Here is a 25,673-nt window from a genome sequence, read left to right on the forward strand (position 1 = left end):
TCTTGCCTTTTTACTTGGAATTAGTATTTACACACTGGAAGTTGTGTAAAAGGAAATAAGCATGATACACAAAAATGATGAAATATAATCTGTTTCCAATGGTTTCTAAGGTATCTTACATAATGCCCTCAAACCATAACATCACTGCTCAACCTGCCTTTGCTTTGAATCCATTTATTTTGTCAAAGTTTTATTTCTGTGCAATATATACACGCGTTACTTACCAAGTACATTAGATCTATAGCCTCTGTCAGATGAGTGAACTACCATGGGTAGTGCATTATCATTCACTGTTTAGCCTTTACATCAAAATGTCCAGAGCTCTAGCCTTTCAAATTGTTCAGATCATTATGAAGGTATATTTGTGTGTGTGTGATGCCAAGAAGAGAGTTTTTAATTGAATATTTGTGGTTTGTTTCTTTTTCTCAGGGAGGGTGGGGTCGATAGTTTTGTTTAGTTATTAGTGTGCGTCAGCAAGTTTGTGCTTAAGTTTAATGTTAAAATGGCTTTTAACTACGCTGTCTGGGGGCTGTTTTATCTAGAAATATATCTGTTCAAACATTATTCTTATTCTTATTATTCATTATTATTATTTTTTGAAATTAATACACAAACTTTTGTTTTGTGCTGGAAGACACTAACAAATGACACATGCCACAGTCTGTCCTTTGTTTGATTTTTCATGAACATCCAGACAGCATTGCCATTTCAATCAAATTGATCTTTGAAACTTTTAAATGGCACACAAACTCATAGTTTACCTAACATCTTAATATACAAATACAAAAATGCAAGAAATACAATGACCTATGCAATTGTCTTGAGGAGATTACAAGAGTCACAAAGGGTTTGTGTTGTATTTGAGATTATTTCTTTAAGTATGATTTAACTTAATAAATTACATCTTTGACTTTGACTTTTATTTAAACAGATGGTTTTGTGCTCCATCAGCAACAACTCAGATGACCTAAGCCTTTGTGGCTTTTATGGTTTCAACTCAAAAGCTTTAAGTTGGGCTACACCTGCTTTGGAAAAATCAAAAATCACATATACTGATGATGAAATAAGCATGTACGCCAATAGGGGTCCTCGCAAACAAACGTGTATCCAAAAAGTAATGCTTTAAAAAAGCATTTTCCCTCACAATGCCCCACGTCATAACACACATCACTAGCTTTGTGTCCCTGTCTAATTTGTGAATTGTAAACACGGATAGTTACATTTAACACAAGTTATAAACGTGTCTACGTCATGCTAAATAAATAAATATGTACATCAAGTCACGCATGCGCAATGCGCAAGACTGCACAGTCTATGGTAATTGCGTTTCATTGGGCAGAGCGCGAAGACTTGGCACACGACTATGCACACGACATTCTTTGTAATGTGTGTGATAATGGATCTAATAGAAAGATAGCGATTTGATCCTTTCGCAAATCAGTCTATTTGATAGAAGGCCACCAATGCTATCCGGGATTGTTTAACCTGAAGGGCTGCCGCTGAACAGCGGTACACAGGCCACGGATTGGCTCTTGTTGCTGGGAGGAGACCACTCTGCTCCTTGCTAACATTAGTAGCTTGCTATGATGCGTTACTGTTGCTTCTGGATTTTTTTCCTTGCTGGATATAAAGTCTTTGGCTAGTTGTTTGCATATGTAAGACTCTGAGGTGACTTGGAAATTCACAACATATTTCAAGGTAATGTCTTACAGTCGCTAACGTCATATGAATGGATGCACTACACACTGACTAGCCGCTAACTGTTAGCCAAATTAGCTGTTTTGCATTTGCGTTCACACGCCTTTTTGCATTAAGTACAGTTACTAGCAGAGATTACACTAAAGTAGATTATCCAAATTTATTATCAGTCTGATTTTAAGTAGAGACCTAGGTTGGCTAACTCCAAGGAGCACCTATTGGACCTCAATCAGTATAATGAAATTATTAGTTATTGATATCCTACCAAATATAACATATTCTCGCTTGTTCAGACAGTGTTATTGAGATTGTTGTCTTCTGCAGAAACATCTGAATTATCAACAGCAAACAGTCAAAACAAAGACCAAGGATTACTGCCGCACAAACCAGCACGCAGCTAGTTGATTTATAGGATATTTGTATAATACCAATCTAATGTATTATTTCAACGTACACTGACTGCTGGTATGAATATTCCTCCAATGCAACGTCTACTCAGGTTGTTGATCCTCCCTGTTATCTGGCATATTGTTGTTATTTTTGCAGCAATATGTAATCTACATTTTTACCCCTAATATACTGTTTTATTATCTTTTTCTAGTATGGATGCTGATATGTCTGCCGGAGGTGACAGTACCCGGAGAAAAGTGGATTTGCCTGGAAGTGCAGAAGGCACAATGGAAATAGTACCTTTAGAGATGTATGACTCTGCCAGAGCTAAAATAGCCGCAAACTTGAGGTGGCTGTTTGCCAAAGCCTATGGCATTGGTGAGTAATTTCTTGAACTAGTATTATACTGATTAAATTATGTTCATTGATTAATTAGGATGTGTGTATGTTTTTTTTGCTCACAACCCCTTTATTAGTGCCAGGACATGTTGCATTTATTGCATCGTAGAGCACCCTCTCACCTTTTCACCCTTGAGATCTTCCAAACATGTTTTGGTGAAGTAGCCAACTCTGAGGAGTGATTGAAGAAGTGGTGGATGTTGTATTATTGTGGATCTTCTGCTTTGTTTGCAGTCAGTCAAGGTAGACCTTATTAGAACTTATTGATCCAGAGACTGTTGTTCTCACGCATTTTTGTGTGCATCTTGTTTTTTATTATTACAGTAAATTGATATTGATTGAGCAACGTCTAAGAAAAAACTGGGAGCAAATGGCACTTAATTCCTTGGTGCAGTAGCAGTCCGCTTCCTCCCTTGGGATGAGATTTATGGCGGTCTGGGGCTCCGCTTCTGGCTCAGATGGTGTTCTTTGTTTATGTTGTGTTGATTATGAGGTGGACATTGGGCAGCCTCATGAACTGTCATGAGAGATGGGCGTGGTGGTTTGCTGCTAGTGAGCCTTATCTCATTATGATTTAAAGTGGCATGTTTTTTTATACTGTACAGTTTCTTTACCCTTTCTAACTAAGTGCCACAGCTGCTCCTGGTCTGAGCGTCAGACAGTGAAACACCACTGCTGTGCAAGTGGGTGGGCACCTGTTATTAACTTGGCTGGTGTCGCATTAAGGAGGTTACAGTCCTCCATGTTGTTGTCGGTTGACTTTGCAGTTCGACTATAGCACTCTAGGGGCCAGTCCGTGACCTGAAGTTCCACTCTTGGCCAGTAAATATCAGCTGGTGACAGGAGAGTGTGGGGGGGCAGCTGCCACAGGACATTACTGTCTGTGGAATGAAGTCACACGTGAAGATGTGCCCAGCCTTTGTTTTCATTCACATGCTCTCACTTTTTCTTTCGTACACGCATGACACTAAATGGGGTTATGGAGTATATCCAAACAGCCGTCCCTCTGCAGTACATGCTCATTTCCTTGTATCAGTAACCTTTGATGGGAACCTGTATTAGCCACAATAATGATGAACAGAACCTTTTTTTTTTTTCGCACTGTTGCTTTCCCACTAATGCAGTTGCAGTGGATTCTCTGTGTCATGGTTGGGGCTGGCACAAGCAAGTAGTTTGAAGTATATTCCTTTTTGTGAAGACAGACTGCTACCTTTTTTGTGCTGTCATTTAAACCAGATTTTCAGCCCACTCTATTTAAGAACCCCTGCATAAATACTGGTGCATAATGTAGTTTTACTTAAGATCATGGACCGAAAGATTGCAAACCTTTGTCGTATTTATTCCAAGTCCCCTACCTTTAGACCTGCTTTGGTATTTCCTCTAATCCTGTTCAAAGCCGATGTTGTGGAAATTACCTGCCTGCTTAAATTTAGACTGAGCCTGCCCGGGGAGCTGCTTTGTCTTGTGTCCTAATATGGTAGTGGGAACTGTGTTTGAAAGTGACTTCATACTCAAAAGACACAATCTCTTATATAGGCCAGTGTTTCATGTACTTTCTGTAGCCAGGATATTGTTGATATGACATTAAGCTCTGGCACTCATAGAACTTTTTGTGAGGGCAAATCTGAACTTATTCTTTTTGGTGATCAAACCCACTCAGTACTGTTCCTGGACTTCAATCTCTCGTCCCCCACACTGTCTTCAGAAACCTAGGTGTAAATTTGGATTCAAGCCTGAACTTTCACAAGCAAATTGACAAAGGCGAGATTAAGGCGAGCTTTTTCCAGCTTTACCTCCTTGCAAAAGTGAAACCTTTCCTCAGCTGCTCTGACATGGAAAAACTATTCACGCATTCATCAACTCATGATTGGATTACTGCAATGCACTGTATATTGGACTCAATCAGACCTCCATACACAGATTATTGCAGCTTGTGCAAAATGCTGCTGCCCGGCTCCTCACCAACTCTCGCAAACATGACCATATCACACCTGTCCTTTGCTCCTTGCATTGGCTCCCAGTCCTTTTCAGAATCCAGCACAAACGTTTGCTTTTCGTTTCCAGTTCCATCCCACGGCCTCGCACCTGCGTAAATTTTATGTGAGACTGACCCCTCACCAGCCCTGCAGAGCCCTACGTTCTGCCCACCACCACCTGCTCGAGGTGCACAGGTCACCTTACAAACAGTGGAGTGATCGTGCTTTTGTGGTGGCAGGTCCAAATCTCTGGAACTCGCTGCCGCTTGAGTTGCTTGCCATTACAGACCTGCCCCTGTTCAAAGCAAAACTAAAGACTCACCTGTTTAGGGGCATTTGAAACTTTGTCTGTGGCACTTTGTTGTGAATGTGATAATGGTCTGTTTTTAATTATATATTATGCAATTGATGTTGTAGTAACAAAGATATCATGCAAGTACTAGAAAGTGTCTAAATCCCAGAAAGAGAAAACGACATATATCCGTACAGCTAACCAAACTAGTGTGCTGTGTAATGCATTTTGCTGTCAATGCCATGTTAAGATGAGAAAAATATTTGTTGTTGCAGACCATATACCTGAAGACCTGAGGGACCCCTTTTACACAGACCAGTACGAGCAAGAGCACATCAAGCCCCCAGTCATCCACCTTTTGCTGTCCTGTGAGCTGTACTGCCGGGTCTGCTCCCTCATCCTGAAGACGGAGCACGCGGCTTCTATCCAGTCCCACATGTCTGTCATCCAGGCTCTGTCCAGAAAAGGCATTTATGTTGTGGAGAGTGACGATACACCAGTCAACGAGGAGGACTTGGCCAGTATGCCAATCAAAATGGTAAGTGGACAAAGTGGACAGTAGTGCTGCGTACTGTCAAGAACACAATCATTAGGGCTGTACAATTATTTGTGATCACATTTAAAATGGCAATATGATTAGTTGCAGTTAGAATATTATTTTTACTGTAAAATATCCTGTCTCCTGTCCTTTTACATATGTTTCAATAATACGTATTTGTTTTGAAAGTTCATATTTCATATTCTACAATTGACTCTTGATCAAAAATAAGAAATCACTATCACAATCACAAAAAGTGTTGGGGAAAAACTGCAAACTGCAATGTGTCCCTGTACACTATATTGCAAATTTGGAGAGTTGAAAGTAAATTTACTGATGTAAGACTCATCTTGTATAAGGTTATGTGATGACCATTATACTGAAGATTTTGCTAAACCGTGACGTTCAGATAATATTTATATTTGTAATGCAGCTTCATTTTATGCGCAAAGATTTTAAGATTTTTGCTGTGAGATCAGTCATGTTACTATAGCAGGGAGAGCTGCTTATTTAACTTATTTGTTCTAGCCTCCTTTGAGTCATACCTATTCATGCGTACAGTAAATTCATTCTATGAAATAGCCGAACTGGTACTGTTTTCTCAGCAGCCCACAGTGTAGCACGTGAAGATGTAGGGCTTTGGGCGTCACCTGAATCAACAGTACTCAGGTGTTGCATTGTGTAGCACAAAGACCTCCAGTCTTGCAGCAATAAGATCCCATGTCTCACTCTTTCACTAGCAGCACTTCACAGGGTATAGTGTGCCAACCAGTGCAAAGACATCCAGCCATCTTCCCACTCTTTCCTGTTACTATGGAAACCAGCTTTTGGCGTTGGCCAAAACAGACTATTGATGCTCATGCATCTGCTTTCCTGTTTTAGATCTGACAAAATATTCTAAGCAGGCCGATCCAAAACAAGAGGCAAGGGGAAGTCCTCAGAGCTGCATCAGTGTCACTTTTCTGTGAAGGGACAGTTGAGGACCCACTTTCTTTTTCTGTTCTCTTTTGTTCACTGTCCCTCCAAAAAGGGTTACCAAATATGTCAACTCTATACAGCTCTATATTTTGGTTTTGAAATAAGAATTGGAGTGATTGTGACTTCTGGTATACTTTGTACTAGAACATGTTTAGAGAGCAGACCAGATAACAATTAAGAACTAACAAAGACGAGTAAATCAAAATGACACATGAATCCAATAAAAGCACTCAAAAGCACTGTTCAGTGTTTATAAATAAATATTCTGTAAATAGGCTCTGTTAGCATATTTTTCCATCAGCCTTATTTAAATGTTAAACAAAATTTCAAAGGAGCAATAAAAACTAGTTGACTTATAAATACAAACAAATCCCTCGCTGACTAGTTGACTACTAAGGTAATAGTTGCAGCCCTAATGTAATTTAGCTCTGGTTATATGACCAGCACTTTTATACAGTAGCTTTTGTGTTGAAATGACTCTATCTCCACAGAGTGCCCACATACCCATGATTGACGCCCTGATGATGGTCTACACAGTGGAGATGATTAGCATCGAGAAAGTAGTGGCTTCGGTTAAGCGCTTTTCTACCTTCAGTGCCTCCAAGGAGCTGCCCTTCGATTTGGAGGATGCCATGGTTTTCTGGATTAATAAGGTTTTTACTCTTATTACCTCAGTACACATTGTTTTGAATCAGTGCTGCGGTGCCCAAACAGCTTGTTATGAGCTGCAGTTATGCATGACATATCCACTTAAAGTTTCGAAGAGTATTGACAGGGGCTGGCCTGTTTGCCGTGAGCACAAGATGATACAGAGTTAAGTTGCACTCAGCTTTCAGCAGCGTGAATGCTTTAGGCAGTGAAAGCTGTAATACCATAGCTCTGTGAATCATTGTGAAACTATTCCTTTCTGGAAATGGGAGCATCGTGTTGTTTTCAGCAGTTCAGTGCGAGTTACATTCACAATCGGAGACGTTGGGAAATGATTTATAGTCTTATTTTAGGATGCTTGATAAGGGCTGTGGCATTCTACATTAACCCTCATTAACGAGTCACGACTAACCCTCAAGGACATCACTCTATTACCCCTATTGTATACGAGGAATATATTATTTTGCACATTTCTGTATAGTGTTTTACAATTTCACTGTGCATGCACTTTACAAGCTTGCTTTGTATTTCTGTTTCTTCTCCAGGTGAACACAAAGATGAGGGAAATCTCCGAGAGGGACCATAAAGTAAAGCACCACCCACTGGAGTCACCCAGCCACCAAAAGGTAAATGAGTCGTCACTCTCACCATCTTTCTACAGCAAGTATCACAAGCAGCCCACGTTGAGCATACAATACAGTGTGTCCACAAAGTATTCATGACCCTTTATTAGTTCCTTTTATTACGTAGAAGTCTGATACTGAAGAACAAAAAAGCTTCTATATATAGTTTTAGTATCAAACTGCTGCATAATGAACTGGAAGTAAAATAGAAGTCTAAATCTTTCTGAACCCAGTGTCTCCCAAACAAATGTCTTCCTGAATCTTTTTGTGCTCGTCTTTTGTGTCTGTTCCACAAGAGTCACTGGGATTGGATCCAGTCCTTTGCCTGTGACCTCTGACCTATTAATATATCTGCTCCTCTTCCTCATCTGTCCTCCCTGTCCCTTTTTCTTATCCCTGCAAACTGGATAGTCTCCCTCCAAATGGTATTGGAAACTAGTCCCTGTAAGTTCGATGTCGGCCCCAAACCCCATTTTGTTTCTCGTCTCTAGCCCTTGCACGCATACTTCTGTGTCGATGTGCGCACACACTCCACCATGGTTTTTACAGGATGACTGTGAGCTGCTAGTGGCAGGAGTAAGGTTGTTTTGACCTGAATATGCAGAAATGTATTTTTCTTTGAGCTCACCAATATAGGCTAATTTGTTCCAAGCTCAGCTCAGCCATGTGGATTCAGTGTGCGTGTGTGTACTTTGTGCTTTCTCTGCTAAAGATGAAATCCATCACTGGTGCTACTCCTCTCTCTCTTTTGCTTTGCGAACCCATCCCTGCTCACTTCCGTTCACTGATTGGCTTTGTCATTCACTTTCTGCTTTATTCTCCTCTCATTTTACTTCCACACTGTTACAAGTGGCTCTGACAGTGTCTTTGTTCTGTGCCAGCCTGATGTTTTGCCCGAGCTGGCCAACTGCATGCTGAGTCCAGAGGAGCTTTTTGACGCGGTACAATGTGTAGTTAGGCAAGAGTACTGCGAAGCTTTTGTTGTTTGTAGTAGTAGTAAAAGGTTGTTAGTATTAGGGATGTGTTTACTTTAGAAGACTGTTTGCGTTGTAGATGTTAGTATGACATTCTGTGCGCACTTGGGGCCTTTCCTTCATGTATGACGCTGCAGAAATGTTTAAACATGATCTGAAAGGAAAATATTCCATTTCCTTGTCATCATTAAGCACAGGTCAATTAAACATTCATCGCCCACATTTCTGCTTTGATCATTTTCTCAGCAGCAAATTATTGTATTCAAACTCACATTCACTGTGTCACAGGTACATAGTCAGGTATGAATGGGCTTTGCTGGCCACTTACCTTGATGGAAAGTATAAGCCTAGTTATTGTTGTGACAGTCTTAACTTGCAGTACAGGCCAAAAGTTTGGACACACTTTTTATGTCTTGGCTTTTCTTTATTTTCAACATTATCAACACACTTCGATTCTCATTGAAGGCGCTAAACTCTGAATGAACACATGGGATTATGAAGGAAACAAAAACAGGTGAAATAACTCTAAACCATTAACTAAATTCTTCAAAATTGCCGCCCTTAATTCTTGGCATTTTCTCCATGAGCTTCATAAGGTCGTCTTTTGAGACAGTTTTCAACATATTTGAGAATTCCAAACCATTTCTGTGACATCATGAAGCTAACTGAGCAAATGTTAAAAGTGTAAAGCAGTAATCAAAGCGACAGGCGGCGATTTGGAAGAATTAAAAAAATGTTTGTTTAAAACACAATTCCGCACGTGTTCACTCATAAGTGAACGGCTTAAGTGAGAATCTACCACAGGGACAGTTTTGAAATGAAAGGAAAAACGAATACATAAAAAAAGCGTTTCCAAACTTTTGGCATGTACTGTATATGTTCTTACATTATCGTCTTCATTCTTTCAAAACTACTTCTTCTCCCTAAATGTGATACTTTTGTCACCCTGTTATTCTGAACAAAATAATTCTAGAAATTGGCTGGGGTTAGAAATTTCACATGGAGGGAGAATCTCGTATCACCATAGCAGTAGTATAATCTTGTGAATTTGTAATGCTGTGAACCGTGATTTCTGGAGGACTTTTTGCCTTGTAATTGACCTGATTCAAGCCTCCTGCTCTCCCCCTTGTGGTTAGGTGAGGTATCGTCGAGAGCATGGTGCTGGTCGACATGTGCCCTTCTTTCCTCTGGTGGAGGACCTAATGAGAGATGTCTGTGATGGAGCTGCTCTTCTCTCTCTGGTTCACTACTACTGCCCAGAGCTGATGAAGATCGAAGGTGTGTCAGTTGGGTGTAAATGGCAACATTGCTTTAGTTAACTTACTTATTAAATCAGTTTGTATTGTTTTGTTGATTACCAGCAAAACAACAAAAACATAAATGAATGAATTACCCATAGCATAGGCTGTGCTATATTTATTACTTGCATGTGTTTGACTGTGCCAGTGAGGTCACTGGACATTAATAGCCACTGGGTCATTGAATTGTGTCCTAATTTGAACCACGTTGTCTTTCTGATCAGATATCTGCCTGAAGGAAGTGACTTCCATTGCCGATAGCCTCTACAACATCCAGTTGCTCAGAGAGTTTGCAAATGAATATCTCAGTAAAAGTTTCTATCTGACAACAGAAGACATGCTCTATTCCCCTCTTGTTCTCAAGGTGACGTGTCTTTACTTTGTCAAACTTCATGTTCTATTTAATTCCTCCTGATTTTTAGCTCAGCTGGGATTCATAGAACAGTAGTTCCACTTTCACTTTACATGCAGCTAAATGTGTTCATGGCCTATATATTTATTCAGCACAACGTCATGGTGTTCATCGCTGAACTCTTCTGGTGGTTTGAAACTGTCAAGCCAGACTTTGTCCAGCCCAGAGACCTACAGGAGTTAAAAGATTGTAAGTATCATACATGCTGCAAATCCGTAGCAGAAAAGTTGATTTTTAAAACTAGAAAATAAATGTTTTTCTCTTCAGCACGAGCAATTTCTCAGCCCAAGAGTGCGCGTCCATCAGTGCCCATTTCGAATGCCACCAAACGGAGTTTCCTGTCCAGTCCCGCGGTGACAGAAAACCAAAGTTGTCCTGAAGTCTGTAACAGGTACTTCCTGCATCCTGAGGACTCTGATTCCCTGTAAGTCTTTCCTCACTCCGTCATCATTCGACCGTGTCCACTAACTGGTTGCATTAACCTGGGTGACTACTTGCAGTGTCCATGTGTGCTACTGTGTCCACTACCTCTCTGTCTGTTGTCTGTTATTCTGACACATTTCCATTCTTGATGTTTGTTTTACACATCTTCACTGTGATAGATGTTATTGCTCATTTCATTATATTGAGTTGTGTTTGTTGGTACACTTTCCTGACATAAAAAACGTATCAACAATTGTGTTTTTGTTTTTAGTAAAGGAAGTCCATCCTTCAGTCCTTCTCATCCACTTTTACCTCTGCGGCAGAGGCAACAAAAGCAGCAAGGAGAAGAGACAGCCGGTATGGAAACAAATAGTATCATTAGTGTTATTTGATCTGTATTGATGTTAGAATTAAATTGTAAATATAAACATGAATATTTCAGGTCTAAGAAATCGTTCTAACTCCTTTACTCACACGGATGGACAAGTTCGTGCTTCTGGCACAGCCTGGGCCGATAAGCGACAGAGGTACCTTAGTGTTAATGTTGTTTTGTGTTGAACTTTTGCATGCCAGAGTTTTGTGTCAAGTACAATATGCATGAGTTTCACACTCAACAATCAACTACATGTTTGAAATGTAAAGGGATGCTTTTTTAACATTTGTCTTTTCTTGTTCAGGCCGTTGTCGACGCTGAGCCCCTACATGTTCCATGCAGCAACAGACAGTGATGCGGATAGGGCTTCTGGAGACAGTGTGAGTCTAGCCCGCTCTATCAGTAAGGACAGCCTGGCGTCGAATGTCATCAATGTCACACCCAAGCACCAGACAGCTCTCCACCAACCCTCACTGCGGCGTGTTAATGGTCATGGCGTAGTGGCTAATACTGAGAATGAGGAGGAGACTCTTGTTGCGGCTGTAAGGACTGATTCTCCTGCCAATCGGCTCGAAGGTACACAGGCGTCTGCAACACCAGGAATTCCGTCTTCTCAGTCCAAATCCTCAGCTGAAGGCTTTTACCTTGAACCGCTCATGCCCGCAGTTCTCAAAACGCCCAAAGAGCGGTCTGTGTGTTTGAACAAGGAGGAGGAGAGCGGGGAGGGGCCTTCTGGAAGAGGGTCACGACGTGGAGGCGGAGCCACTGTTTGTAGAAAAGCGCCCAGCAGCACTCTAAACCAAACGTTTACTCCCCCTGGTGATGAGAGAGAGGACTCAACCCAAACCGCTCAGGCCCAGGCTCAGTATAAGCCAACTGCCACTGCTAGTGTAGACCTCTCTTCCAGGGAACCCACCGGGGGTTTCTACTTGCATTCAGACTCTGAGGAAGCAAAACCTAGTCCTTGCTTGGACCCGGAGCTGGAGGATCTAGATGAGGAAGAGGAAGATTTGGATGAAGCAGCCACTACTAAGGATCACAGGTGGCCAAGGAAAACGTGCCACGAAGAGGAGGAGTCCGCCAAACTCCAGGAAGATTTGAATGTAAAGGAGCATGATGACAAAGACTACGGTGGCAGTGGCCGCTCTAGTCCGTGTCTAAGTACTCACTCCCAGGCGAGCAGTATGGCCAGTAGCAGCATTCGAATGACCTCCTTTGCGGAGAGAAAAGCCCAGCAGCAGCGTTTTGGAAGTAACCACGACCTGCGCTCAAGTGCCTCCAGCTCCCAGAGAACCACCCCAGACGGGTCAGAGAGCAGTGGACCCCTGAGCTCCTCGTGGAGACTACGGAGAGACCAGAGCCCCTCGTCTCCACTGGGAGGATGCACCCGAACAGCAGATGGCAGTGGGGGTAATATCTTGGCTTCTGAAATGGTGCAGCTCCGCATGCAGCTTGAGGAGAAGAGACGTGCTATTGAACACCAGAAGAAGAAAATGGAACTCTTATCAGCACGGCAGAGGCAGAAGCTGGGCAAAGCTGCTTTCCTTCATATTGTAAAGAAGGGAGCAGGGAAGAGTGACACATTGCCTAACCCAATTAAAGCTGACATATCCAAAGATGAGCTTAATGCTCAGAAGGACAACATCAGTAAAGATGACATGTCTGTTGAAGGGTTGAGGGGAGAGAAAGTGGAAGAACCTCCGTTGAGTGCCTTAGATGCAGAAAGGAAGACGAACAATGGGAGTTTCTACCTGGAAGAAGAGTTGGACCTGAATGAATGCAGTCGCTCCATTGAACTTCTGAACGATGCCATTAGCAGCATCCAGCAGCAGATGATGCACCTGTCTTTGCAGCAGGAGGTGTTGATGAAACAGAATGTACAGTCTCCACCTGGTGCCGCTCCACCGCCCTTACCTAGTGACAAAAACGGTGACCCTAAAGCAGGGGCTAGTTTTCACTTTGTCGAGCACCACAGCACAGCTCCCACTCGGAAACCTCCTAAACTGAGCTCTTGCCGCTCCAGGTCGAAACCCTCTGAAAAGGTTAAAGAGCAGTGTCGCTCTTCTGCTAAACTCCATGGTGGTGCAGAGACACTCGCTCACTCTAAGCAGCTCACTGGCGGCAGGTCCAGCAGAGTTGAACAACCAGACGCCGCTAGCAACCTCACCTCAGAGATTGACAGGCCACATTCTAGTCAGAGCCGAAGCTCATCCTTTAGGCTCCAGGATGATGCCAACATGCGTATTCCCACGCGAGTGGACCTGAGTGCAGTGACTGCACCTGAAGTGTCCTTTGACTGCTTGTCCAGCACCCTCAGAGAGGCAGAGCTCAACTCCTCTGATGGATCAGGAAAAGAAAACATCCCATCCGAGGAAATGCAGCGCAGCAAAGCTCCTCTCATTGAGGTGGACCTGTCGGACCTTAAGGCCTCAGAGGACCAGGAGGCTGGAGAGGATACTGCCACAGATGGAGAACAGAAGTCAGTCCTGGGCTTCTTCTTCAAGGTAAAATTTGTTTTATCTTTACTGTTATGTTTTTTGTTTACATACTGCCCACACAAACATGCACATGAATGATGAACTGTACTCTATTCTTACTTGACATCAAAATGCAAGACCAGGTGGTCAATTTTGCACATTTTATAAAAAAAAAAGTAATACATTTAGACTTCCAGACTATCACTTTAACTAAACATGCTTTGTTTTTAATAAAAATAAATTTACACTTTTCTTCAGGATGAGCAAAAGGCAGAGGATGAGCTGGCCAAAAAGCGGGCAGCTTTCTTGCTGAAACAGCAGAAAAAAGCTGAGGAGACTCGACTTCGCAAACAACAGCTTGAAGCAGAATCGGAGCAAAAAAGAGATGAAGCCAGGTTATTAATCCTCCTTTGATTTTATTATCTAATTCCTGGTTGCATCATTGTTAATCTTTTTGATGTTACCGCCAGACGGAAAGCTGAGGAGGACCGGCAACGTAAAGAGGACGAGAAGAACCGTCGGGAACTGATAAAGCAGGAATATCTTCGCCGGAAACAGCAGGAGATTTTTGAGGAGCAAGGTCTTGTGAAGCCCAAGACTCCTAAAGCCAAACAGAAGCACAGACCCAAAGCTGTTCTCCGAGAGGAGTCGTCCAGCGAAAACTTTGTCAAGTGCTCTTCCACACGTAAGACACGCATAGCCAAACACTGACTGGTAACTGTTATGATCACATGATGGCTAAAATTGTTCAATCAAGCATTTGCACAAAATATACATTTTGTCGTTTTGGAAAACGCAAAATCATAAATGATATTCTTCATCAACTGTAGAACCATCAGTGCATAAAATCGTCCCCTCAGAATTACTTATCTGACATTTTTGTCTGAATCTGAATCAAGCTTATGGTGCTGTAGCTCTGCAGCCCACACAGTGATTTCCGGTTTCGATCCAGCACGCAAGAATAAAAGCACACTGCTAGTCACACTCATTAGTTCAGCAGGTATTTGCTACATTACAAGAATATAATTAAATAAACAAATCTTAAGTGTCACTGTAATGCTAATGAGACACATATCGAGACACTTTATTCAATAAAAAAGAGGGGAAAGCTGAACAGCATTCTTACAAGGACCAGTCTTTACAGAGACAGGTTTCCACTTGTTGCAGCGTGAGAAAGATGCACTTTTTCAAAAAGAAATTTGAACAAATTTATTTACAAAGCACACTTTACAAAATCTCTCGTCGGGAGACATATGTGCAGAACAAATAGACGTTAAACAAAATAAAATCTAGTGTGAGCAGATAAACAGTGTATTTTAAAGGATAAATTACTCGATAAGTACTTTTTGCGCTTGCTCTGTTGTACAAAAACAACATACTTGAGAGAGAGATTTTATCACCGATCCATGGGGAAAAGACTTGGGTGCATTTTTGAGGTTTTTAGGAGCAAAAACATATTACCCATTTCCAAGTGGTCACAACTTAAATATCTCTACTTGATAGAACCATATATTTGTAAGGGGATGATTATCTCTGTTTTTTAGAATAATTAATTGCACTGTATTATCCATCGATGTCCCACATCTTTCATAAACAGGGAATTTTCAGAGTCGGGTGTCGGTTGTTCAAGCTCAATCCATAATCTTTGTTCTAAAATAGATAAACATTATTTGTTTGTTTTTGCATAGCTGATAATCTGAGCAACGCTCAGTCGGGCTCCAGTCTGTCTTTGGCCTCTGCTGCAACAAATGAGGCTGACAGTGTTAACTCTGGAGGTGCTGGTTCACAGCGGTGAGTTGTCCAGATTTTTGAAATGTTTAAACATGACCATTATAGATCTGAGTTGACCAAATCTCTCTGAACAGGTGTGACTCCGTGGAGTCTTTTCCAGGAAGCCGAAATCACAGTCGGACTGCAGAAAGAGACTGGGACAACGGCTCGACTGCATCTTCAATCACATCCATGGCCGAGTACACTGGTACGTCCCAGACCCTCATAATCATGTACATGTCTGCTTTTACAGTTGTCTAATTCTGTTTTCCTTGTGTTGTTGTAGGTCCTAAACTTTTTAAGGAGCCCAGTGCCAAGTCAAACAAACCCATCATACATAATGCAATCTCCCACTGTTGTTTAGCGGGCAAAGTCAACGAGGCCCAGAAGAACCAGATTCTTGAGGTCAGTAGAATGACTTCTTCAGCTCTGTCTTCCCTAAGGTTAAGGTCAAGGTGCCTTTATTGTCATTATACAACTGCACAATGAAATATGTCCTCTGAATTTGACCCATCCTTCGATGCTACTTTTAATTATTATATAAGAGACATTTTACCATTTTACTGGGACCAAAATAGTGCTTGTGATTGTTGTGATGTTGTGATAAGCAGACCCATTTTCAAGAGAGGGACTGCCACATGATTTTTGATGAATGTACATTTAATATTAATAATCTTTTTTGTGATCTGTTGTAATGCTCCTCTGTTTCTGCCTCACAGGAGTTGGAAAAGAGCGAGTCAAACCATCTCATGATCCTGTTTCGAGATGGAGGCTGTCAGTTCCGAGCGCTCTACTGTTACTTCCCAGACACTGAAGAGCTCCATAGGCTGACAGGCCATGGACCCAAGAGCATAAGCAAGAAGATGATTGACAAGCTGTACAAGTACAACTCTGACCGCAAACAGTTCACCGTCATTCCAGCCAAGACTGTGTCCGTTAGTGTGGACGCTATTACGATCCACAACAGCTTGTGGCAGTCAAAAAGAGGTGCTGTGCCAAAGAAAGGATCTAAATAGCAGGATATTTTTTATTTCTAAGCCACAATCACCAAAACGTCATATTAATTTTGCCTGGTTCCTGATTATACTCCTGATGGCTTCTGTCTGGCTTTTCATGCGTTGACAGGCTACAGTTGTGGCTGCAGTCACTGCCTCTTGGTCATTCACTTGTGAATTAACAAGCCAAAAGAAGGTGAAGAAGAGTGCCATGATCAAACTGGTGTTTGCAAATACAACTAAAAGGAATGGCGGCTCATCTCAGTGCTTTTGGGGATTTTTGTTTTTTTTTAACAAAAACACCACTCAAGCATGAGGTATTGTTTTCAGTCTCTTGTGGTGGGCATTGCTTGTCATAAATGAGCTATTCATTATTTCAGCAGTGTCAGCATTGCGAGCTCAGCTGCATCACTAAAATATTCCTTTTCATGAACATGCCTCTTTGAAGAAAGGCGAGGCGACGCTGGAGTTTTGCCCTCCCATTTACACCAAACTAAAATCAAGGGATTGTACTGAAACCCTTAAGGAAAATGGACCACACAGCTATCGGCAAACAATCAAACAATCTCTTCCTCTGTGGACCTTCAGATCTGTCAAACCAGGCTGCATTTGACATTGCCTTTTGCCTCGGGGGATCACCTGCTGCTCTGGACTTACTTTTTGTTGCAGGGGAGTTCCTCTGTTTATCTGTTGGCCTTTCGCGCATCGTGGTACTATTGTCTATTTATTCGATGGCTTTTTTATATTTAGATGCTGATCGTGTAGCACTGGATCTGTGTGTATAGAAAAAAGGTAACTGACGATCATTTTATTGCTTTCATCAGATCAACATCCTTTTTTTCCAAGGGTGTGCAAAGAGGGTAATTAATAGACTTTTTTTTAAACAATTTATTACAACTCGGGATAGCGTTTAAAGAAATGTTATGTGTTTACACCATGACGGAGATTTCTCTGACATTTAAAGCTTAGTTGCATTTTTGTTCTCACCGGGCACTCTTAAATTGTCCTGTAAAAAAAGAAAGCGCACTCATCATCAACACTTGTCAAAAGCTTGTCATGCAATGTAATCCCCCTGAGTGTTTCAGCCTGTCCCTTGTACACCACATAAGCCGAAACTGATCAATGGCAGTATTTGGTATATTCACAAGGGTTTTTCTGTGCGTGACTGCAGGGAGGGACTCTGCTCCAGTTCAACATTAAAGAACATTCCTCCCAAGGTGTTAATAACGCTGCCACATGGTCTCTCTTTTATCGAAAGAAATATGTATGTTTTTAAGTGCTTTTTCTTCCGCACCAATCGTTGGCCTCGAACAACCAGAAGTGTTGCACGAGCACTTTACTTTTGTGTTTGCTGGGAATTAAAAATGGGCATCAAATAAGTAGAGTACACTGCTACTTTAAAACTACTGTGGTGTGGGAATCACTACAAAGGTGACGTTGATGTGATCACTACTGCTGCCCCCGACCTAACCCCCCCCCCACCCCCGTCCTCCAAAACATTACTTGATGTCTCATTTGCTGCATATGTATCTGGAGGTGCTAGGACTTTTAAATGTGTATTTTTTTATGTTCACAAAAAGATTGTATTGGCATCGGTCACCACTTTTGTTACACTAAAGTACTTTGCATCCCTGTTAATTTAACATTGATCTCATGCCATTTTATTTATTTTTATGAAAGGCACTGAATAAATAAGTGAATAAAGTCTCATTTTCATTTTTATTTTGTCATGCTTCTGGTTGCTTTATTTTTATGCGCCTTTTGTTTTGGAATGATCTTGCACTTGTTTGCATGACGCATGTTTTTCCCACAGTACTTGAAGTTCTATCACTCAGTATATTTACAATGACAGTTGTTGAATCCTTGTTGCTAAAACCTCTCCAGACCCCCTCTAAAGCTTCTGTCCAACACTTCACTGATCAACTGGAACATCGGCTGTAACGCCTTAACACCAGCGCGTCAGTAACTCACAAACTTTACATCTTCCATGGCAACTGTTAGGGTAACTGCGAAACTTGGCTTTTTACGTCCTTCATGTTACCCGAGCCTAGAGACTGGGGCAACCAATTCGATAACCACAATGAAGGGTGAGAACTTGCTTCTTCTGTTTCAGTCAAATAGGGAAAACGTTCAATTTGATTTTGTAATCTTTTCAGGAACTTTTCTCCTGGTTTTAATTCTGGAATGGATCCATCAGAGCAACTGCTGTGACTTTGTGGACGCCGCATTATTTTGCACCACCATACCCACAGGTAAGAGTTGTCAGATTGATTTTCTTCAAAGGTGGGTAGAAGAGCCAAATCCAATTAAGGAGTGGTGTTACTTGGACATAATTTTGATCAGAAAGTTGCAGTGGTATGCAAAAGTATGGGCACCGCTTTAACTTTTCCACATTTTGCCATACTATGGACCATAAACATAACCTAACCCAGCTTGATGATGCTGTCTGCTCCACAATAGTCTCTTAACAGACCTCTGAGACCATCACAGAGCAGCTGTATTTGAACTGACATTAGATTATACACAGGTAGACTCTGTTTAGTCATTGGGTCGACATGTGATCATTCAGAAATCCTCAGGCAACTTCTGAAGGCAATTGGTTTCACTAAAAGGAAAGGGGGGCTATACTTTTGCACATCCCACTTTTCAATTTTTTATTTATAAAAAAAAAAAAAAAAATCGAAATCATGGATACATTTCACTTCACGATTGTGTGTCACTTAGTGTGTGTCTTTCACATAAAATTTCAATTAAATATATTTATGGTCCATAGTACAATGTAGAAAAGTTAAAGGGGGTGCCCATACTTTTGCATACCACTGTAAAACCACTATCCCAGTAACTTCTCAAGAGCAAGTAGCCTATTCATATATAATATTATTGGAGTACTGAGTAACTGTTTGAGCACCTTGTTAGAAGTGGTATTACCCAACAAACCTTTAAAAATAAGACAAAGATTCAAGTCCGTAATAAGGTTGAGAGTTGTAAAATATTTTTTCTTTCTCTTCTTTGAGATATAAAGTTCTTGCCACTAAACTACTTAGAGGTAAGGGTGCTTCATTTTAAAGGGACTCAGTGGTGCCCAAAGTGTGGCCCTCAGACCAATTTTTTGTGGCCCTCAAGTTTCTTGTTGAATTTGCACATATCATCAGAGATGGTGTTTTTTACAGGAAATTTAATCATTCTACACAATTATTAACCTGGGAAACCATACCCTCTTCTTTTCTGTGTGAATGTAGGTGCGTCTGGCTGAACCAATCACAACCGTCACAGGGAATTGACAAGGTTATGTCACTCGCTGCGCTGCCATGTTGTTCTATCCACAGTGACATGCGCAGACGTTATTTGCTAAAACTAATTTTGTGAATTGGACTACAGCTGTCATCATGTCCGCTAATTTGCTGATTGGTTTATTTCACTGACAATCTGTTCGCGTTAGGCCCATCTGTTCAAACTGCTCCAATTGCTCCATTGCCAGACTAACTTCCCAGTGTGGAATGGAATAGTACGACAGAGCCAGGCAATTATAGCCTAAAAAAATAATATTTGTTTTCTGAGAGAGGGCTGCATTAAGCTTCCAGGTCTACATAAAGGACAATAGGGCATTGCCGGAGCATGTAAAATACATCATTTTAACATGTTTAAATGTCTAGTCCCTTTGGCCTACCCCTGCATCTAATCCATAGTTAGAATGTCATTTTAAACTAGTACTCTGAGAAAAGGAAAATGCTGAAGATCAACAAGTACTTTAAAAAAGAGAGTTTAAAGGCCCTATAGCCGATTTTCTGATTGCAAACAATCAAAGAGGATGCCACTAAATTAGTTGTGGTCCAAAGTTATTACAACTTCCCAAACATATAGCATCCCAATTCTTCACAGGGACAAGTTTATAAGCATGTTTGTTTCACAACTTGCAGGGTCACTGTCACAGAAATGCTAGAAAACTCACCTGCAAGTTAATGAAATTCATGCAAATGTTTTATAATAAGATGCACAGTGCGTTTCTACCAATATGAACCTATACAGTTTTACCCCAACTTCAATTTCAGAGTTTCCGCCGGGTGTGTCCACGTTGCTGATCTCCGTGAGCGAAGCTGGTGAAATTAACTCTACTGTGTTTCACCATGACAACCTGGAATCCGTCACCTCTGTCATTATCAGGGGAGCAGGAATCACAGGGATCGCTGAAGGAGCATTACTTTCTTTTCTCAGCCTCACAAGTCTGGCTTTAGACCAAAATGAGCTCATGGACATCAACCACAAGTGGCTGGGAAGGCCCTCTATCCTCACAGAACTCAGCATGTCACAAAATAACATTAGAGTCCTTAGCGGGGCAATGCTAAGGGAATTCACCAACCTCAGCAAACTGACCCTGAGCAGAAACGGGATCAACACCATTCAAACAGGCACATTCACGACCCTGACAGCCCTGGCTCACCTAGACCTATCTTACAACAATCTTACACAGCTGACCTCAGAAATGTTCAGCCCGCTGCACAAGGTCAACATGAGTCTCCAGGGGAACCCGTGGGTGTGCTCATGTGATGCTGACTTCATTAAGTTCATCGTCGGTATGTGACACAATATTTCAATGACTTTCCTGGGAATAAACAAGTGGAGGCACTGGTCATAGTAACACTGCTGTTTATACCTGTGTTTCTAGACTTAAAATCCAGATCTCTGTTGCACCATGCAGAGGACGTTACTTGTGCTAGTCCTCCCGGTTTGAGAGGGCAGCCAGTGTGGAACATAACGGTGTGTAATGCACCAACTTCACCCATTTACCCATTCACTGAGATGGAGACACCACGCCCCAGTCAATCAGTAACAAGCAAGTTCTTTCCTTTAAATTCTTCTGCAGAAATGTCTCTAAATATTTTTGCTCACTGCTGTGGTCTAGAATTCCTATGTTCAATGGAGTTTCTCTTTAGATACAGCTCTGACCACCTTTACTGATCTGAATGTGTCAAGACCAACTCGAGACATTACAACAACCCTTAACCAGAAAACCATGCTCACCTTCGATGCTCGTATGTGAATTTAACATCCTAGTTTTAAGCAATTGATTGATTTGCACCTAAGAACAATTTGGCTATGATCCAGTATCTGTCCTGGCAACTGTCACGGTGCAAGTCAATGCACTGCTGTATAAGACCCTAATGTTCTTAACCCCCACCGTAACCGAGCACATTTATTCCTGTTCAGTATTACCCAAATCTCAAAGCTTCTTGACCTGAGAGCTTACAGCCTATAGGCCAGGGCAACACCTCATTTGAAAGCTAAGGCCAAGAAAACCCATCTAAGCTTCTTCCTTGTTTTAGTTGTTTTTGTTGCTTTTGGTAATTTTTTTATTTTTATTTTTTTTTCACATTTTCATCACGTTTTTGTTGTGTTTTTGTCACATTCTCCTTGCTTTTTAAAAAACAAAATGCAGCCAAAACGCTACCCAAAAGGCTGCATTTTGTTTTTAAAATAGTGAGATGAAGCCACAAAATGTGAGATAAACGTGACAAAACGACAAAAACATGACCAAAGGCGTAATGAAAGCGTGACAAAAACATGACCAAAAAGTGAGGAAAGAGCTTAGGCCTTAGCATTCAAATGAGGTGTTACACTGGCCTATAGGCTGTAAGTTTTTAGATTTGGGTAAAGCTGAACTGGAGAAAATGTGCTCGGTTCAAGTGGGGGTAAAGAGGTTAAAGTACATAATCTCTTGTATAATCCATCTGAATTCACATCCTCACAAAAGAAAAGAATAGATTATTTCAGGAGTATGCTACATAAGCTTTTCATAAGTATGCTGTAAGATAAATGCTGTTAAGTAATGCATCAGATGACATTCCAGAATGGCATCAGTGTAGCAAAAGAAGCCAACTGAGAGTTATCAGGTTATATTTAGATAGAAAAGAGTGTGCATACCCTCTATAGGAAATGCTACACCTGAGCTCTAGTCATAATATCATGGTCTCATTGTCTTTCACCAGCTTCCACTGCAACACATCAACCACCTCCACATCCTGCCTCAGATATTGTCCCTATGCTCATTACTATCATCGGTAAGTCCAGTCATTTTGTCCCAGCATTTAAGTTGTAATTGTAAATTTACTTCTGCTCTGTATCTCTGTGTCCAGTGGTGTTGTGTGTTGTTCTCCTTCTCGTGATCATCCTGGCTGTGGTCTACAGAAAGAAACGCAACAGGAAAATAGTGGCACCAAAGGATCAGAGTCCAGTAGCTGCAGTGGCACAGGGACATCAGAAGACAAACATGCACTGGGACCTAGAGACGCCCTGCCAGATGCCCTTCTCTGGAGTCAGGGCTCAGTCTGCTAATGCAATTCTTTTCACATCTCCGTTTGGTGTCTCTGGTGACTCAGACTTATCTCTATCAAAGGATAAAGAGGATGGGGTGGAAGATACTGGTGGAATGAGTGCAGAGGCAGGACAAAATGATAGTTTCACATCTACTGCTGGAAATGTGCAAAATGCCTCTTCACCTGTGGGAAGTGAAAATGTCCCTTATTTAAGTATAGGCTCGTGTCCAAACGAACCCAGTGTTTGCATAGATGTGAACGTCATGGGTCCTGCAGCAATGTCAGGGTGTGGTCTGCACAGGATATCCACCTGGCCACCAACTGCTGTGCAATGGCAGGAGAGATGCAAACAACAGAGGGAGCATGAGCAGGGAGAGAATGTTCAACCTTCTTGGACACAGGAGTTTAAAGTTCCTAGTGGTTTAGATGAAGCAGGACCTCATGAATTTGTGCAGAATCAAATTAAAGTTTGGGCAAACACTGCTGAAATTCAATGGTGCGATAAAAGGGAGGAAAGACAAAAATGGGAGGATTTTGAAGTAAACATGTCAGAGCATGCAGCATGTTCTATAAGCGACGAGAATAATTTGATCTTCAGTGATTCAATGTTAAATTTGGAGCAGGCAACAGGAAAAGATCATAATCTCAAACCAAAAATGACTACTCTCCAGGGGGTAAAGCTTAACGCTGACACTGACAGGGCAGGCACTAGTGGCCTGGGCAGCAGCAAGCGGAGGGGAGAGGTCAAAAGAAGCGACTCAAATGCGTCCTCTAGTGGTGTGAATGAGTACGTGTTCATGAACCTGCTACACGAGGTGGTGCAGAACCGAGGCCGCTGGACCAGAGACAGGTGGAGGCAGATCCACATGGGCAAGTAGTTCCTGGGATAAACGTATTAAATGCGTTCAGTCCTTTTGTGGGTTGACTTAATCAGTAATATGATAAATGTGATAAATGTCCACTAGATGGCACTAACACTAAATTATAGTTGCAATATTATTTGTTTGAATATAATCACCTGAGCACTGGTTTGATCTGGCTGCATGCAGCTTTTATTTGTTCATATTTTGTATGCTTAGAAGTACTCATTAGAAATAGTACAAAATGGATCAGCCACTTGTAGACAATGATTCAAAAACAGAAAATGGAGGTAAACATACATAGGTATAACACCTAGACATGCACGATCCATTCATATAAATACACAGTATCAAAGAATGATTTAATTACAGGCATTTGACCAACTCTTGGTTTCTTTAACTGCTTGACATCACGGCAGATGTCTGAAATGTTCAATGACCCTCCTGATAAGCTGTATATTAAAACATGCTATTATTGTTCACATGCCCCCACATGTTTGTGGCCTTAGGTGTGAACTTGAGGATCTGACTGCCACAAGTGTGGTCCAGGAAGACTGGAAGATTGGCTAATGGATCTGCAAATGAAACCCATCCTCCTTTCGGTCATTCTTGCTCCATCTCTTTAGCACTCCGTTTGCCTGTGGCACTTTTTTTTTTAGGTACAACTGAAGCCAACCTAACAACCAAAACTCTTGATAAATACAAATTATAACTTCATATTTTGATCAGTCCTTCAAAACAAGATTACATTTCTTTTACATCAAAATGAAAAATGTAAAACAAGTGTGATCATTTTTCACATTGATTGAATACTGTTATCTGTGTGAAGATTCAGATTAAAGGGTCATGCTGTAAAGCTCATTCTATTGAGCTTAGTGCAAAATACGTCAAGTCCTTTAATAAACAAAACATGATGAGCTATGAACATAGTCTTTCTATGTACAAAGATCCAACAAAATACAGTTATGGACTAATAAATAAAGATAAATAGAGCACTGTATAAAGCCCACGTGTGGCTCACACAATTTAAGGAGAGCACTTAATTTACAGCTTAAGTACAAAACAATAGTGATGGGTAGATGATACCTCAAAGTGTGTCACACTTTCAAAATTGTGTCACACTGTATCACACAGCGTTGGTAGGCTTCATTGTCTAGGCGCCATCTGGTGGTGAGAAAGCATTGCATCAGTGGGCCTGAAAAAAGTGACTCAACATTGACTGAGCTCATTTAGTCTCGTTCGGAAAGGTGAACCAAATTGTCAGGATTGAGCTGTTTAACCAGCTGAGAGTGATAATTTAGAAAGAGGAAAACTTCTCCTGATGAGAATAGAAACAAATGAATGAGAATCAATAATAAGTACCAGTGATACGATCATCTAAAAATGAAAACACTGACCAAGATTTAATAAAGGATAGTCCTTGTGACTATAATAGGGTACCAGGCATTTTTTATAAATATAAGTTCAATCTTTCTTAGGGCGCCAAATTGGCTCGGGCAGGCCCTGGACACATACAACACTATGTGATACAAAATGACACAGTGAACGTGTTGGTCAAGTGACTTTTCGCTCAGTCGTGACGCAGCTCGGCCGTGGTGTTGCTTTCTGTGCTTGATACGTGTGTCGATACCTCGGCTCATTTAGCCCATCACTACAAAACAAGTGATGATCATTGTGCAAAATTATACTGCTACAAGTGAAACTGCATCCCTGCAGATCAAAATAACACCATTATCAAATATATTCATAAGCAACACATTTGTGACCAACATTTCACAACAAACTGGGGAGATCAACATGAAAACCTACAAAGCAATGCACCATTTAAATATAAAAACAATGTTTATCTCAAAGAGAAATTACATACTATGCAGTACTGCACTGCCATTCAACATTGGCCATTAGCTAAATTATCATTGATCCTTCAGATTTTCAATCACATTCATTCAACTTACTAGCCAGATTGTTGTAAAATGCACACATTTTTAATCTTATGTTGCTTGTCATAATGTCTTCACATAAAACCTACTAAATACTTACATAAATAGAAGCCAAAATATGGCACATGAGAGATGCTAAAACATAGGCTAATTGTACAGTATATAACAAAATGTATGGCTGATAAAAGTCTTACTACAGTGTGTGCTCCCAGAAGACTGCTGTAAAGTTTGTGCTCAGAAAGAAACCTAAGAAATCTACTTAATTTCTGAATTTCCTAAAAAAACAACAAGAAAAATG

At 41.2% G+C, this 25,673-nt stretch overlaps 2 protein-coding genes across 7 annotated transcripts; both read left to right on the top strand.

Moving 5' to 3' along the window:
• The first annotated feature begins 1,306 nt into the window (after positions 1 to 1,306).
• On the top strand, positions 1,307 to 17,921 carry camsap1b (calmodulin regulated spectrin-associated protein 1b). Of its 3 annotated transcripts, none has more exons than XM_079580363.1 (19): positions 1,307 to 1,698; positions 2,300 to 2,466; positions 5,031 to 5,293; positions 6,763 to 6,924; positions 7,465 to 7,545; positions 7,954 to 7,986; positions 9,653 to 9,794; positions 10,039 to 10,178; positions 10,319 to 10,415; positions 10,494 to 10,650; positions 10,921 to 11,006; positions 11,092 to 11,176; positions 11,327 to 13,526; positions 13,758 to 13,894; positions 13,970 to 14,184; positions 15,188 to 15,290; positions 15,365 to 15,477; positions 15,556 to 15,674; positions 15,989 to 17,921. In XM_079580363.1, the coding sequence occupies exons 2-19, from the start codon at positions 2,301 to 2,303 to the stop codon at positions 16,283 to 16,285; spliced, it is 4,596 nt and encodes a 1,531-aa protein (XP_079436489.1). In that variant the 5' UTR covers positions 1,307 to 1,698; position 2,300; the 3' UTR covers positions 16,286 to 17,921. The 3 variants fall into 3 exon arrangements, with proteins under 3 accessions (XP_079436489.1, XP_079436490.1, XP_079436491.1); XM_079580364.1 differs by having other exon boundaries at positions 10,494 to 10,617; XM_079580365.1 differs by lacking the exon at positions 7,954 to 7,986.
• A 142-nt stretch (positions 17,922 to 18,063) lies between these two features.
• LOC306978858 (uncharacterized protein) lies at positions 18,064 to 25,664 on the top strand. 4 transcript variants are annotated; one of them, XM_079577549.1, is made up of 6 exons: positions 18,064 to 18,351; positions 18,421 to 18,516; positions 20,314 to 20,835; positions 20,928 to 21,294; positions 22,249 to 22,320; positions 22,396 to 25,664. In XM_079577549.1, exons 1-4 carry the CDS (start codon positions 18,252 to 18,254, stop codon positions 21,218 to 21,220), a joined length of 1,011 nt encoding a protein of 336 aa, XP_079433675.1. In that variant the 5' UTR covers positions 18,064 to 18,251; the 3' UTR covers positions 21,221 to 21,294; positions 22,249 to 22,320; positions 22,396 to 25,664. The 4 variants fall into 4 exon arrangements, with proteins under 4 accessions (XP_079433675.1, XP_079433673.1, XP_079433672.1 ...); XM_079577547.1 differs by having other exon boundaries at positions 18,064 to 18,516; XM_079577546.1 differs by having other exon boundaries at positions 18,064 to 18,516; positions 20,314 to 21,294.
• Positions 25,665 to 25,673: the final 9 nt, after the last annotated feature.

Source organism: Gobius niger, assembly GCF_951799975.1.
Source record: "Gobius niger genome assembly, chromosome: 1".
Classification (NCBI taxonomy): domain Eukaryota; kingdom Metazoa; phylum Chordata; class Actinopteri; order Gobiiformes; family Gobiidae; genus Gobius; species Gobius niger.